The sequence below is a fragment of the Gymnoscopelus braueri genome (genome assembly GCF_963280865.1).
Source record: "Gymnoscopelus braueri genome assembly, chromosome: 1".
NCBI classification, from domain to species: Eukaryota; Metazoa; Chordata; class Actinopteri; order Myctophiformes; family Myctophidae; genus Gymnoscopelus; species Gymnoscopelus braueri.
In genome coordinates this window covers 50417717-50433913 of record NC_137603.1, presented here as the reverse complement: position 1 = coordinate 50433913, position 16197 = coordinate 50417717, and the positions used below count along the sequence as shown (strand labels likewise).

Below are 16197 nucleotides of genomic sequence, written 5' to 3'. Positions count from 1 at the left end.
AGAAAATGCATCCACTTAAATGAGTGATCTCTGTCGTCAACTTGCCGTCTTATTAAAAAAAGGCTACAGTATCAACAGTACAACTTCCAAGAAATACAAAATACATTGACAGCTGTGAGTTCGGATCTGTTTACTGGTTTGTTGAAAGTCTGAGTATGGTGGACAATGTCAACAATCAAAATAAAAAATGTGAGGCTGAAATACATGTCTGAGAATACATCCAATAAGTAAACAGGAGTAAATGTTTTGAGGTGTCCGGAGTCTCTGGATTATTCTTTTGTATGTACTTATATTCCTTTATGCTCTTTTATCAGGATTTCTCTCTTTCTTTTTTCATCCTCCTGTCTTTTAACCTCTTCTGTGAAGCGTATTGAACCGCACTTGATGTTTGAAATGTGCTATATAAATAAAGTGTGTTTGATTGATTGACTGATCACATACAATCAGTGTGTGTCTGTGTCTGTGTGTGTGTGTGTGTGTGTGTGTGTGTGTGCGTGTGTGTGTGTGTGTGTGTGTGTGTGTGTGTGTGTGTGTGTGCAAGTGGGAAGTTGACAGGGGCTTCTGTTATTTGTTGCCGCATTAAGTCTGAGTTACACTTGGTTGCACACAATGCGACACACAGTGTTGTACTTTGGCTGTTTTTTGGGGCACGAGACCAGCACGCAACCAAGTATATGAGGCTTTAGAGACTCCTACAGGTTGGTCTGGGCGCATTTTCAGCAAGAACGGAACTTGAGGGATTGTGACTCCCAGTGAAACTCCTCAATGTCAGAAAAGGAACCATCTGTTGACTCTGTGTGCATCAGAGGAGGCATGTGGCTGTCTGCACCCTCCACAGGACAGTGGAGGGTGGCAGTGGCAGTGGCAGAGACTGTGTTGTATAGAGCAGTGGTTCCCAAACTTTTTAAATGAAGACCCAAAAGACAAAAGTTTGCCTGGGTCCCAAACTAGTGAAAATAGCTGATTTACAAGCTCACAACGCGTCGCCTCGTGCCGCGTTGCGAGCTTGTGGATCTGCTATTTTCACTTCATAAACATTATTTTTTAAATTATTTATGGATTATTTAATATGTTGGAATTATTTTTATTTTATTTTAAAACATACATACATTGCGGGAGAAGAAGTGTAAATGTTTCTGTACTTACTCCATGACCAGAGGCTGGTCAATAAAGGTCTTGTTCAACTCAAGCTGCAAACCCATGTCTGGTGAGGAAAGTGCACAAGAAACAAGATTATGACCTCAAACACACACAATATAAACAATATATGTTCACAAACTAATGGTGTGGCCAAAGGCCAAGTCATCTAGAACAGGGTTTGCCTGAATACATGTATATTAAGTGTACAGTACTGTATTCACAGTAGTAAAAAAAAGAATCCTTAACAAATCCCTTCGACAAGGGACAAAATCAAATTTTTCGTGCACCATCAGTTACCCAGAATCCATCTCCGCCAGCACACAGGGATCATTTAAACTTTGACCCCACTAGGGAAGGGCATGACAACTGTATGCAATTTAACAGTATACCATTGTTTTAAAAAAAATAAAAAATTGTTTGATTGAGTAGTGGTATGTCCGTCCCCTCAAAAGTAGACCAAAAGTAGACAGCTCATGGGCTATGTAGATGCCATCATGAAACAGAACTACCATCAGAACTGCCCACCACATTTATTTCTAGTGAATCTGTTACACCAACGTTGTTCGACTTATAGAATAAAGATTGTTATTTCTGATTGAGGAATTGTATTTGATTTAGTAATAATAATAATAATAATATCTCAAATGTATATAGCACTTTTTTAAGTACCCAAAGATGCTTTACATGGGTGGCATGAGAAAACAACAAAGATAAACAACTTTATTGGGGGGGGGGGGGGGGGGGAACACTAAGAAAAGGCTAAGGAAGGGGGTGGCGTTAGCTGGGGGGGAAGCCATATTGAAGAGGTGGGTTTTGGGTGCGGTTTTGAAGGTTTGGAGGGTAGGGGTGTCTCTGAGAGTATTCCACAGGGTTAGGGCAGCAAAAGCAAAAGCTCTATCGCCCCAGGTGTTGGTGGAGCCGTACCCAGCGTTTTGTTGTTTCCCCAGAAGATGTAGATGTTTGTGTTGTCATTCTTCTTGCCCTTTGGCTGAACGGTGAGAAGCACGTCCATCTGAGAGTCCCCATCATAGTCTCCAGGAACCACACTGGTGATGATGAAGTCACTGCCACTGGAAGCAAGGTAGAACGGCCACAATAAGCATCAGTGGTGGAAAAAGTGGCAATACTACAATGTAGAAATACTCTGTTACGAATAAAAGTCTGGTAATCAAAATTTACTTGAGTAAAAGTACAAAAGTATTGGCATCAAAATATACTTAAAGTACCAAAAGTACTCACTATGCAGAATGTCCTGTTTCACAAGTTATCATGTGTAAAAAACATTAACCACTATGCAACAGTAGACACAAATTTAGTTTAAAACTAACCAATGAATTAAAATATGCCATTTAAAAAAGTATAATAACTATGCACATAGGAAGGTTATGGCTATGTCCAGATGCATAAACAAGTTAAACAACATGCAACAAACAGATTCACCTTGGCCACACTTCTTTCTTGATGTGAACTTTGGGCTTGAAGTAAGGCGTCTTTAGGTCAGCCAAGAAAATCACCAGCTCAGACTCTGAAACAATGGAAGCCAAACATCTGCTAATTATTTGGTGGTTCTAACATGCAGGCTTAGAAAAGCCTACTGTATGTATCCTAGGTAGTGTTAGTGACATCATTTTGAAATAGATTATGTAACTTAAAACATAGTGAAATAAAATAAGATGATATAACAGTTGAAGCAATACAACATTATAATATACAGGACCTACTAACTAAGTAAGTAGCCTTAATGGGAACCAACGGTTTCCAAGCCATGTGGCCCATAGGGAGAAGCATGTTCTCCTGTTTCTGTAGTGTGAGGCGGCTTGATGTACAAGTATATCCCCAAGCCATAATGTACAAGTACACCCCCTGGACATGATGCTAGTATGTCGCAGGGACTTACCCCCATTCCAACCCTTGATGCTGAGTGCCAAGCAGGGAGGCATTGGGTCCCATTGTTATAGTTTGGCATGACCCAGCTGTGGGATCAAACCCCGACCTTCCAATCTCAGGACGGACACTCTAACCACAGGGCCAGTACAGCTGGTTATCTATCCTAACAGCAACACTAGCCACAATTTACAATGTAGGCATTTAGCAGACGCTCTCAACCTGAGCGACTTACAATAAGCAAGGTGAACACATACATCACATGCAGAGAGACAGTGTGCCTCGGTAAACTAGGATCACAGGTAAAGCAAGAACGAAGCATCAGTCAACAATACTATGAAAATAATAATCCACACATTGAAACTATAGGATACCAGGTAAACAATGAACCTAGCATCCGTTTAAATAGCATGCGATGCTATCTAAATGCCAACATTGTGCTCAAGAAAAGAAAAGAATCAAAAACAAAAGGGTGTCTACATATTTACACCTATCATGTCCATCTGTACAGTACTGTATGTATATTAAAAGGTGCATGAGCATAGCAGCTGGTATACTCACTGTACACATGAAGGATACTCTGTACATGCATGCAGGTGATGATCTACTGTATAAACCTAGCCCTAGAATGGCTTTGATATTACATACATTTTTCATGTATTCAATTTTCCAAACATGAAATCAATGCATGTATGGAAAATGGAATACATGAATAAGTATGTAATATCAAAGCCATTCGAGGCTTGAGTTTATAGATCAGTAGTTCTCAAACTTTTTCATGTCAAGGACCCCAAAACAGATATGTATTTGACCGAGGAGGACCCCCATCTGAAATTATTTTGCCAGAGACCCCCAGAAGAGAAAATGTACCGATATGAAAAAGTATCAACATTATTCAACAGTTTCGATATGTTTCAATGTACAAGCTCGCAGCATGGCACGAAGTGACGTGTTGTGAGCTTGTAGATCTGCTATTTCTTAATAGCCAACATATACAATCTGGATAGTGGTTAAAATTGGGGGTTCCAGGGGGGACCCCCTGGAACCCCTAAAAAGGACCTCTGGGGGTCCCCGGAGAACCAGTGTTATAGATTTTCAACTAGTGGTCCTTGAGGGGGGTTCCAGGTGGTCCCCAGCTAAAAGATGGATAGTTAGGGAACCAATGGACCCTTGTAGAACTGTTACTGATGAGATTGTAAAATAAAACCAAATGGACCAACAGTTAATTATTGTTAAACATCTGCATTACTTAATTAAGAAGTTTATACAGTTAGAGAATACAGAAGAATTGTAACTTTGATCAACGTGTGCCTGTTATCTCTCTACCACATCAAAACAGCATTGATGGAATTGTGGAGATAATCTTATCTAACAATAACAAAATATACTAAGTTTTGGGTCTGAGAGACTAAATGCCATGTGGTCCGTGGCTCTAATGCCAACTAAATAATTGTCCTTCATATGAAAGAGGTTGAAAACCAGTGTTATAGATCATCACCTGATGCCCCAATAAGTCCACTCTAACCACTTCCTGAATGACATGGCCATAATGGAACTTAATTAAAGGGCAGCACTGCAGCAGATATTGAATACACAGATAAACAACAACACTAAAGACAACATGACAACATGTTTACTGCATGTTTATTGCTGTCAGTCAGTAAATAAAACAAATGAGTCTCTCCTCACGTTCTCTGATGATGAAGATGTCAGTCTGTTTATCCGAGTTAAAGTCTCCGAACGCGGCCACCGTCCCGTGGTTGTCCTGTCCGAACAGGTCTGTGGTGACGTCCTGGAGAGAGAAAGTACCCCAGGGTCCCCAAAATAACAACATAAAAGCCCCAAAATGAAGCTTAAACCTCCACATCCTTCTGTCTGTAGTTCTCTCCCTTCATTCACAACAACGCGAACCGGAATACTGCAGAGCAACGCTTTGCTTTACGGCAGGTTTCACAGTTAATTAAGGGAAGCGTCTGCGTATAATTGCATTTTTGACCAATAGTTTACTTTTGACAGTCATTATATATCACATGTTACAACGTACTTATTTATTTATGTGTGACGGGAACAATAAATTAAACACAGGGACTTGCTTCCTCTTGTTACGTCAGTGTCGCGCTGCTCCTCGCTGCACAAGTGACAGTTCAGCGAGAACAAGATACCAAGGATAGACCAGGGACGTCACAAACTATTGACGTAATTAACAATTTGATGCTTCGTGTGCCACGGCGGGTCACGACCATAGCCTATTTTTCGAAGACAACGGGCGCTCCTTTTTCATTCTGACTGGTTCCTCAATTGTACTGTAACATAAACAACCCCCTGGTTGTGACTCGCGACGTCACCGACGCATCCTTGGTGTACCCTGCTTGAATGTTGTTGCCTGTAGTATAGCTGCTACATTGTGGCAGAACAGTGTCAACATGTCAAGCTTGGCAGATATCGGCAAGAAACTCCTGGATTTCAAAGCCAGGTCGAAAAGATCAGGTATTTATTCCCCTGAACAACATTATAAACACGCATGTTGGTGTGTGTGTGTGGGTGGGTGGGTGGGTGGGTGGGTGGGTGTGTGTATATGTTTGATTGTAAGAGGCATGGAAACATTCAACATGCATGCTGTTTATGCATTGACAGGTGTTGTATAAGAAGGCAGTGGTTCTCAAACTTTTACATTTCAAGTACCCTTAGGGTCCATTTGGTTCCATTTGTCACACTCTGACTCTCAGACCTGTAAGGGTCCATGCATTGCATTTGGAACCCCCTAGAACCCTGAGGGTCCCTGGACCCCCCACTTTGAGAACCACTGCTCTGTTGTAGAAAGGGAACCAGCAAGCAATGGAAAGGTCAGAGTTGAGAGTTAGATGTTTTGCAGCTATTTTAAGAGCTTCAGAGAAAGCTGGCTTTGCTGCTGCACTGTCTGCACCCAGTCTGTTTGTGTGCAAATTGAGTCTAAAATGGATTCATAATGTTCTTGGCTTATTGTTTTTGGATGTGGTCAAGGTATACAGCCTAATTGATTGATTATTGATTGATTGACTGATTGACTATCAGACACATAAAAGCATAAACTCCAAAGGATAACATGTTAAAGTGGGAACACTTATTTCCAACAAGATGTTAAATATGGTCCATTATTTTAATTTATGTCAGCCTTTCTTTTCAGATTTGAAAACATGGCCTCCAAAACCTCTGCTGCTTTTCCATCTACAATTCTGTGTTTTATAAAGTCATTTGTTCTGTACTTTAATTCAATTATCTAATCAATACAAGCATTTTACCATAGCTGTCATCTATCTAGCCCTAGAATGGCTGTGATATTATAGATAGCGCTCTGTTTTACTCACCCAATAATTAATTGCTGAAACTTGGGGTCAGATATTGTCATCTTAGTTTCATATCCATTTGCAAGTTATGGTAGAAACGTGTATTTAGTCAAATATCTCCACTTTTCCACAAGTTTCACACTTAGCCCCCACCAACCGCAATTAACTTAACTGTCTATTGTGTGCCCCATACCTTTGTGCTCACTGGGGGAATGTGGTTCATGTGAAACTCATGGAAAAGTGGAAATTTTTAGACTAAATACATGTTTTCTGCCAGAGATTTCAAATGGACATGAAACTAGAGGACAATATCGCAGCAATTAATTGCAGCAATTAATTATTAAGTGGGTACAAACGGAGTGCTACGACTTATTTGAGATAATCACAATTATTTAGCATAATCTTCATAATCTTTTCCATGTTGAAACATTTTCATACATTTCCAAACATTTTCCAAGCGGAAATAGCAGATCTACAAGCTTACAACAGCTTGAAGATCAGCAATTTCCGCTATTTAAAAATGTTTTATAAAATATAAAATAATTAAATATGTCAGTAATAAAAAACATATTTAAGTTACTTGTCATATCGGACCTGTGCAGTTTGTGATTACGAAGCGTAAAAGGTAAACAGAAATACAATTTGTATTAATGTGTTCCAGTGTTCAATGCCAAAAATACCATTACATCGTTAATCACAATTATTTGTATGACAATTAATTGTCAACTAAAATTTTGTAATCCTGACAACCCTAGGCAGGAGTGATCTAGTCTAGTGTGTATCGACCTTTCCTTGAGGACACCATTCAAAGTAATAGGGCGACCGAATAGAGCAGGGCGGCCGTGTCCATTGAGTTCAATGGAGAAGTGGTGCCCTGTTCTATTTGGTTCCTCAAGCTTTATATGGAATATATTTATGTATTATCACAGGTTCACAGCCATTCTAGGGCTATCATCTATCATAATGGTAAACCATCCTTACTCTAAAGTGATTAAAATCTGAAATCTCCTACTCTACAAACTGTCTCCATAAGAGCTGTTGTTACATGAAAACATTGTCTCCTCTTAAAAGCAGTTTGACTGTTATTTTCTCTTTTCGTAGGAGTTATGCAATCGTCTTTTTACTTTTGTTGTTGTAGACTTGTCATAAAATATTTAGCAATTCAATGAATTATGTAAACATTCAATTAAAATGAATACAAAACGGAGGAAATAATATCAAATTCATATCAAATTCACAAAGTTTTCCTGTGACAGCATCTACAAAACCATTCAGTATTTTCCCCATAGTTCTCTGTGAACATAATATATTATAGCCTAATAAACTGGTTGTTGTACGCCCAGTACCAAATAGCTACAGTCATCTAAATGTACAGTACACATTACTAATGTGTTTTCATTATTATTCATGCAAGCCACAATATGGTAATTAAATATCCATATGTGTTCATCCTTCTAAAGAGAAAAATAAAATGTTATCCTCACTTGTGATTTGCTGCATGCTTTTTTTGGGGGGTAATCTGCACACTTCATTCCAATTAATTGTTGATTCCTGCCTGTCTAAACTCAAACCCTGCTACTAACACGTTCTTGTTAATTGCCGTAGAATTGTAATTTAGCTGAGAGAGAGCCGATTGCCCTTAACTTCACCTTATGAGAATGGCCAGCTCGGCTGCAGAGCTTTCCAAACAACGGAAACTTCGTAGAGTTGGTAAGTACCGGAGGGATTTCTGAGGGATCATCAGCCACGTCTATAATGCCCTTTAACCACTGAACCACTGAGCTACAGAAAAGTCTATTTTATTTTTTCAAAAATAGCCGATAAACGAGCTCACAACGCATCACAACTAGGCCTGTCACAATTATTACATTATTGCCTAATCACAATGATTTGAGATAATCACAATTATTTTTGGATAAACGTCATAATCGCTTCCATGTACATTTTCCAAAAATAGCAGAAATAGTTGATCTACAAGCTTACAAAATGTCACTTTGTGACCCGTTGTAAGCTTGTAGATCAGCTATTTCTCCAATGTTTTTGGAAAGTATAAAATTATTAAATGTCAGTAATTTCTTTGTATGTTTAAGGTATTTGTCATATCTGCCCTGTGCAAATTTCTTTTTAAATTAACGCCAAAAACACAATTAAATTGTTAATCGCGATTATTTATGTGACAATTAATCATCAACTTAAATGTGTAATCGTGACAGCTCTAATCACATCAACACATTGTGAGCTTGTGTAACGGCCGGTATTCAAACCCTGATGTCCCGCCTGGAAAGGCAGCATCTTATCCACTACCCTAAAGGGAAATTCCCTTTTTTTTAAAAGAATGTTTTAATTTATTTTAGCCTATGATGACAAAATTGGAAAGCCAGGGTTCAAGTGGTTAAATGGTTCTGAACAACGGTGATGGGTGAATCTATGAAGCACTTTTCAATGACCTTATATATCAATGGATGATTATCACTTTTCTATAATATTCTGTTATCAGTAAATCAACATCCATGGTTAATGCCCTTTATCTTTGGATAGACGGACAGGGCTGTCCTCACTAAGATTGTGAAGAAGACATGAACATTATTTATTTGAATGTAGTGTGAGGTTTATATTTTCTTTTAAATAAATGTGATAATAGCACGTTAAATTATCCTAAACCATAAAAGAGTCCACCTTGAATTAAAATGAAGGCAGCACTCATACAGTAGGTGATTATGTTTCTTTATCCATATTAATAGGGACTCATGTCACTCTGTATTACATTTAGAGGCTTGCCAGTCAGAATCAAATCAGTAATGAGACCGTTTCAAAGCAGCCAAGAGTTCATATTCACAAATTACAATATTGGACTTTCACTGTGTTCTATAAAGTCCTCTTTGGAGAAAAAAAAAGAGAAAGATGTGGATTGTCTTTGTCCCCACAACTTTAAAAGCTGATGGAAATTATGCAAATTTAGGCGAGGACGTGAATGTTCTCAGTACCTGAGGTACTGACCCAAGGTCGAACCTATTAAAATGTAAATCTCGCCCAAAGTTAAAAGTGTCTGAAAATAGAGGGGGTTTCCTTCAGACACCCCCCCCCCCCCAGCTCTGAGGCAGATGATGGGGGAATATCTACTGGCCCGTCATTGTCGGTGGAAAGAAACCTTGTATGTCCAAAACATTCACTTTTCAGGAAATTATAAAGAAATGAAATCTGTGTCTATTGGAAAATAGCCGATCTACAGGTAGATCGGCTATTTTTTCTTCTTTTGTTTGACTCTCCTGTACGACGAAGTAGGACATCCATTTATGAAAAAAGATGTGTCTCCTTGTGTGTTCTGTACAGTAATAAGTGTTGCTCTCTGTGTGACTTTGCCTTGACTTTGAAAAGACTAAATGCAACATGAAGCATGGTGATGATCTTGTTGTGTGGAAATATTTGTTCTGTAAAACTGAAATCCTCCGTGTTGATTTGACACAGTGGGTGTACTGGTGGAACCAAATGGACCCTTACAGGTCCTTTTGGTTTCATGTGTTTTCTTTTGCATTCATTGGGGATTCCAAAATGGATGATAAAAATGTTAGAAATTTGATTTGTTTTCATTAAACTCCTCACCTCAGACCTCATGTGTAGGTAAGACAGTAAGTAATTAATACTATTTGAGTAATGACTGGAGGCAATGATACAGCAGCACCAAATGAATATAGGAAATATACAGAAAGGTGCTATATTTTTTGTATATAGCTTATGCTTATGGCTCTGCTCTGCTTATGCTTACTGGTAGGTACTTATGGAATGATACAAAATATACACCATGTAAAAAAGTTTTGTCTGGTGGTTTGAATTTACTTGAGTAAAAGTATTGGCATCAAAACAATATACTTAAAGTACCAAAGGTAAAATAATGTCCCATTTCACAACTGTCCAAAATGTATACAACATCTTTTGAAAATAGCACATCAAGCTCACAACGCATTGTGAGCTTGTAGATCAGCTATTTTCAAATAGCCGAATCATACAGTATATATGGCTGAAGTGGTTAATGTTATGTTTCGTAATAGTAATCAAAATAGTACAAAGTACAATATTTGCCTCTGAGATGTAGAAGTAGAAGTAAAAGTACTGAAAATTGTAAAGTAAAGTAAAAAAGAATGCCTCAAACTGTACTTGAGTACAGGACTTGAGTAATCGTATTTAGTTAATTTACACCTGTGGTTCTCAAAGTGCGGTCCGGGGCGGGGACCCCCAGGGGTCCTTGAGAGGGTTCCAGGGGGTCCCCAGCAAAATGTGTTAATACAGGATCACAATCATTTTAACCCCTTTATCCATTATTTTATACATTGGCTATTCAAAAATAGCAGATAAACAAGCTCACAGTGCGTCACTTTGTGCCACACTGCAAGCTTGTACATCTGCTAACTTTTGGGGGTCCCTGTCAGAAAAACATTTTCAGATGGGGGTCCACGGCCAAATATATATATATATATATATCAATTTGGGGGTCCTTGGCACGAAAAACTTTTAGAACCACTCCTTTTACACCACTGGGGTGAATTTAGTTAAAAGCCTTGTACCTTCCCTCATTGTTACACCTTCAATAAGCAGCGCTGTACAGATGGGGGAATGGAGGATGTAGGAACTAGGTGTTCCTAACGTTTTCTATGTGTCCCTCATCATCAGGGTCCATCTATGAACCTCTCAAGCTGTCCATTCTGCACCGCGAGGATGAGCCTCTCTGGGAGAAATTGGACCGCCACTACAATGCCGGTAAAGAAACTCACTTTTTGAAAAGCATCAAAGGCCACCCTTTCCCGCTTGACCTGAAAGCCGTAAAATCCACTGGCAATGTCAGAAGCCAGGAGTATATAGCTTTCTCCATCTCTGTGAATTGGAGAAACTACAGTATGCTTAGATTATTCTGCACGACTGCAGGACAGTGTGCCCAGAGGTTTGAGAGGGTGCGGCGCATATAGGAGCTGGGTGCAAGAGTTAAAGTATGAAAAACAACATTCTAATGGTAGCTCTGTATGTCACATACTGTACAGTAGATTGGAGAAACCTGTAATGTCATTGATCTACTTGTAGATCTACCGTTTTCATCAGGCTTGTATCAGGCTTGTTTTTCCTGATAACCATGTTGAAATGTAATGTAGGTAGTGTGTTATTTAAACAGATGCTAGGTCCATTGTTTAACCGGTATCCTATAGTTTCAATGTACAGATAATTTTTGATAGTATATTGTTTAGACTGATGCTAGGTTCTCCTAGGTGATCCTAGTTTACTGAGACCGGGATAGAGGAGTTGAAGGGCTGTGACCGCGAGTGCTTTACATTCGGTGTCAATGGACAGTAAAACATGTGAAAGTCAAAACTATTCAATTCTTATTCATGAAGTCAACTGTTATTAGGAAAAACTAAACACAAAGGCTGTGTTATACGTAACATTGATAAATTATTATCCATTACATGAAATTATTTTTATTAATTTCATCAGTGTGGTGCCTCTGCTTGTCCTCTTCCCTGTGGCTGCTTGCAGCTACAATTCCCCTGTCCTCGCAACTGCAACTTCCACTAACACCAACCATAATAGAAAGCAAAAAGAGTAAAAGAGCCTGGAAGGCTCCATGCCAGTGATGGATGGTTTATTTAATATTATTTAATTCAACGACGTTAGCTACAGTATGTGTCGCCGTCGTGCCGTCAAGTACTGTAGTTGTTCAGTTCAAATCACTGCACTATTGTACATGGCTAAAAATACTACAACAGACATACAGTAATTCATGTACTGTATGCTACTGTAGCTACTTTAGTAAGTTAATACTAATCAAAACTCTGTTTTTTAAACAGACAGGATTCGTCATTAGCCTGTATTTAGGGACCCTCCCACCGTTTCTCGGATGTTTGGTCGCCCTACCTTTGATGGTGAATTTCTTATTTGAAAGTGTCAGAGATAGACCTTTACATGTAAAAGCATACAGGCATTGAACAAATATATGAATGCATCAATAAATAACTAGAGTGTCATTCAGTGGAGCGCGACTCTCACAGGAGGCACGCACCAATAATGATACTTAAGACAGTGTAATACCTGATTTATACTTTTTGTGGGCCGGTGTTGTGCACCAAAAACTGTGGTTGTGCTGATGTGACGTCATAAGGCATAATACCTTGCTACTCTTTTTCATGTTCTGCATCGGGCAGGAGGATTGTATAGAGTGTAGGCTACAGTATATACGCTCTTATATTTATTGACAAGACAAGACACAACCCACTGAATGCTCCTATGATGAAGATAGGCCACAGCACTGTGTGTGTTGGAAGCCTCGGTAATGTCCATACATTTGTTGTGAGAGGCCTGCAGATTGCAGGAATGCCCAAGCCAAGAGCTAAGGCATTGGCTAAATTCTGTTCAGTGTCTGTGATAATTGGCAGTCGCCACATATGGAGGAGACGATGCTTCCTTTATCCGTGATCTGTATCCTGAAACACTTATTGCTGAGTTTCCCAAGTTTGTGCATCTACTATTGTTTCAAGAATTTCTTGTTAAATGTGAACGCAAATAAAGGTGTGTGTGTGTGTGTGTGTGTGTGTGTGTGTGTGTGTGTGTGTGTGTGTGTGTGTGTGTGTGTGTGTGTGTGTGTGTGTGTGTGTGTGTGTGTGTGTGTGTGTGTGTGTGTGTGTGTGTGTGTGTGTGTGTGTGTGTGGGTGGGTGGGTGGGTGGGTGGGTGGGTGGGGGTGTGTGTGTGTTTCTAGTGCAATATCTGTGTGGGTTTATTGATCTGTTCGGTACCCAGACTGTGGCCGTTTGTATGTAAAATGTGGGGTTGCAGGCATTGGTAGCCAGTAACTAATTGCATTTCCTTTAGTACTGTACTTGAGTATTATGTGCTTTACTTGAGTATTTATATTTTTGGACATTCACTACATTTCAAAGACAAATATCGTACTTTTGACTCCACTACATTTCGAGAAAGGGAAAAAAGTACATCATGAATGAGCCACTTAAGCCCTATTTCAAGTATAGTGAAAATAGCTGATCTACAAGGATGCACAACGCGTTACGATGCTAAGCAGTTTGTTAGCTACAGTATATACTTCTGGTGAGTCAGAAATCATAAAACGGGTGTCCATTTGTCAATATTTTCTTGTGGAACAAAACATGTAAGTATCATAAACTTGTATTTGCCACAGATCTTATTTCCGGCTTTAATTTTAAAATCCAATGCAAAAATCCTATTTTTTTTAAAGGGAAACAGGAAGGTGCTAACTGCCTGCTTCTGACAAGAGAAATAATGTCACCCCTGGACCGTGCTATTGTCTCCAGCATCAGCTAAGCTGATGGAGAAGTGTCTGTCATGATGGAGAAGTGTCTGTTAGATTGCAATAGCTGTTAAATTGCCACACTGATGTGTTCTTGCTTAATTGGTGTGTTTCCTCGTTGGTCGTAAGCGCCAGCTGGGAACAAAAGCCCCAACATTGTTATCGCTGTTGCCCAGGCCTGTGAGCCAATACCTGCTTTCTGTCAGCTGTCACAATGAGCAGGGAACGGAGACAATGACAAGTCTAACCAAGTAACAGCTTGTGTGACGTTTTGTCAGGAAGTAGCTAACGGCAATAGCATTAGTCTATGTCTGCTGTCAGTGTCAAAAAGTACTCACTTTATTTTGTACTTAAGTTAAAGTATCAATGCCATGAAGTAGAAATGTTTTGTTTACTTGAGGAAGTGTACTATAAGCTCACAACGGGTTGTGAGCTTATACAGTAGATCTGTTATTTTCAAATAGCTGAAGTATAGGGCTTAAGAAGTGGTTAATGTATGTCTTGTAATCACAATCAAAATCTACAAAGTAACTAGTAACTAAAGTTTTCAAATAATTGTAGTTGAGTAAAAGTACAACATTTGCCTCTGAGATGTAGTGGAATAGAAGTAAAAGTATTGAAAAAAGGAAATACTCCAGTAAAAATAAAGGAATACCTCAAAATTGTATTTAAGTGCAGTGCATGTACGTAGTTACTTTCCACCACTGACGCCAATAGCCTAGTCTATGGCTGCTTTATTGAGATAAGCGTGTTGGATGGCTACCCTTTTCTCACAGTTCCTCAATTCTACTTTCTCTCTCCGTCTCTCACACGTCTCTCTTTCTCGCGCACTCGCTGAATGAGTGCATGAGAGACTCAATCTTTCTCCACACTCCTGTTTCTCTCTTGCCTTTTTTTCTCCTTTTCTTTATCTACCTCCCCTCCTCTCCTCTCCTCTTCTCTCTCCGGTTTTCTTATTTATGTGGTAATGCCTCCACACTCCATTGACTCAGCCGGTTCCTTGATAAGTCTGGAGGCAGAAGGCCATCACCCTGCCGTCTGGATTACACCCATTAAGGGACGGGGGAAACGAGAATGATATTTTTTTTTCACTTTCTTTTTTTTTCTTCTTCATTTCTTAGGATTTGTTTGTGGGGAAAATAATGTAATGCTGTTTCATAACCACTCAAACCATATATACTTAGTTTTACGATGAAAAGCGGACATAGGCGATCAACAAGCTCATAGTGTGTCGCATTGTGGCGTATTGGGATCATGTAGATTAGCTATTTTTACTGTTTTTGAAAATTTGTGGAATCTTAGTTTGCCTATCTATCTCTCTGCCTCTCTCTCTCTGCCTCTCTCTCACTGCCTCTCTCTCTCTCTCTCTCTCTCTCTCTCTCTCTCTCTCTCTCTGCCCTTTTTCCTCCTTTCTCATCTTCTATCATGCTGTATTCCTGGGTTCATTTCATTGGGGTGGTGAAATGGCCCATTTTAAGGAGCAGACTGTTTGCTTGTGAGACATTAGCTGTTGATTTAGTGGGACATTAACTTGATAGATGATGATAAGGCAGAAAGTAACTCCCAACAACAGTTGATTTGCATCCAGGGGAGCGATGGCATGGGTCTGGTCCTTTGAGACTGAAGCATATTTGAGGCCATCATTGTTTCCTGCTGTGTGTCTTCATTAATTATATGAGTCCTCTGCATTCTGCTTTCATAGAAGATTAAACTTCAAGTTGAGCACAAGCAGCATGGCTATAAGAGTGGATGAAACTAAACTCCTTTTTACTAGTAAAATACAATTTGCCTGTATTTGAGAGATGATATAAGTCTTTGTGGTACAAATTCATCATTTACTGGTATTGAGGCAGCAGGGGACATTGAGAAAGACCTTTTTCAATTAAACACAATGCCAGCCTGCTAATAGCTGTTAATAGGGAAGCTTATAGTAGGCAGCGTTGCCAGATTTTGCTAGAGAAACAAGCAACCAGGTCTATGAAAACAAGCCCAAAAGAAGCGACTAGGCTACATGAGACCTAATATGCATCGGCTATTTGAAAATAGCGTTGCGCGATGCGTTGTGAGCTTATAGATCTGCTATTAAAAAATATTTTTAAAATAGTTTAACAACACAAATCTTGTATGGGGGTCCCTGGCATAAAGTATTTTCAGATGTCTGCAGACAAATGCATATTAATTAATTCATTAATTAATTAGGCATATTAATTAGAGTCCTTGACATGAAAATGTTTGAGAACCATTGTGTTGTTTGAACAAATGGTTGAACCAATATGTTTTCATTTGTGCAATGCTTTGCCTTTGCTGTTATAAGAACAATAAAAGTGAGCTCTTGTAGTAAATTCTGTAGGACATGGTCATTATTCAAAATCAACGTACGGTACATCGTGATACGCATCATATCGTGGCCTCTGTATTGTGATATATATATCGCATCGTGACGTTGTAGGCAATACCCAGCCATAGCACATTCCTACAGTATGTTCCCTCAGCCCTATTTCCCCTCAACCTTCACCCCAATCCCTACTGTAAATTTCAGGGCTGTA

At 39.3% G+C, this 16197-nt stretch overlaps 2 protein-coding genes across 4 annotated transcripts in view; one reads left to right on the top strand and one right to left on the bottom strand.

Annotated features, from left to right (window-relative positions):
* The window catches only part of itfg1 (integrin alpha FG-GAP repeat containing 1), a 200028-nt gene extending 195099 nt beyond the window's left edge, over nucleotides 1-4929 (bottom strand). Inside the window, exons 1-4 of the mRNA XM_080439008.1 lie at nucleotides 4714-4929; nucleotides 2581-2665; nucleotides 2065-2210; nucleotides 1147-1204 (exon numbers count right to left, since the gene is read on the bottom strand). Coding sequence (XP_080295134.1) covers nucleotides 1147-1204; nucleotides 2065-2210; nucleotides 2581-2665; nucleotides 4714-4891 — 467 coding nt within the window. The 5' untranslated portion in view covers nucleotides 4892-4929. The remainder of the gene's footprint in view (nucleotides 1-1146; nucleotides 1205-2064; nucleotides 2211-2580; nucleotides 2666-4713) is intronic.
* A 449-nt stretch (nucleotides 4930-5378) lies between these two features.
* Nucleotides 5379-16197, top strand: part of phkb (phosphorylase kinase, beta) — a 156036-nt gene continuing 145217 nt past the window's right edge. For 2 of the 3 annotated variants that reach the window (XM_080440007.1, XM_080440008.1), the window contains exons 1-2: nucleotides 5379-5511; nucleotides 11013-11099. In XM_080440007.1, coding sequence (XP_080296133.1) covers nucleotides 5448-5511; nucleotides 11013-11099 — 151 coding nt within the window. In that variant the 5' untranslated portion in view covers nucleotides 5379-5447. Of the gene's footprint in view, nucleotides 5512-7952; nucleotides 8058-11012; nucleotides 11100-16197 lie in introns of all 3 variants that reach the window. The other variant, XM_080440009.1, reaches the window with a different exon arrangement.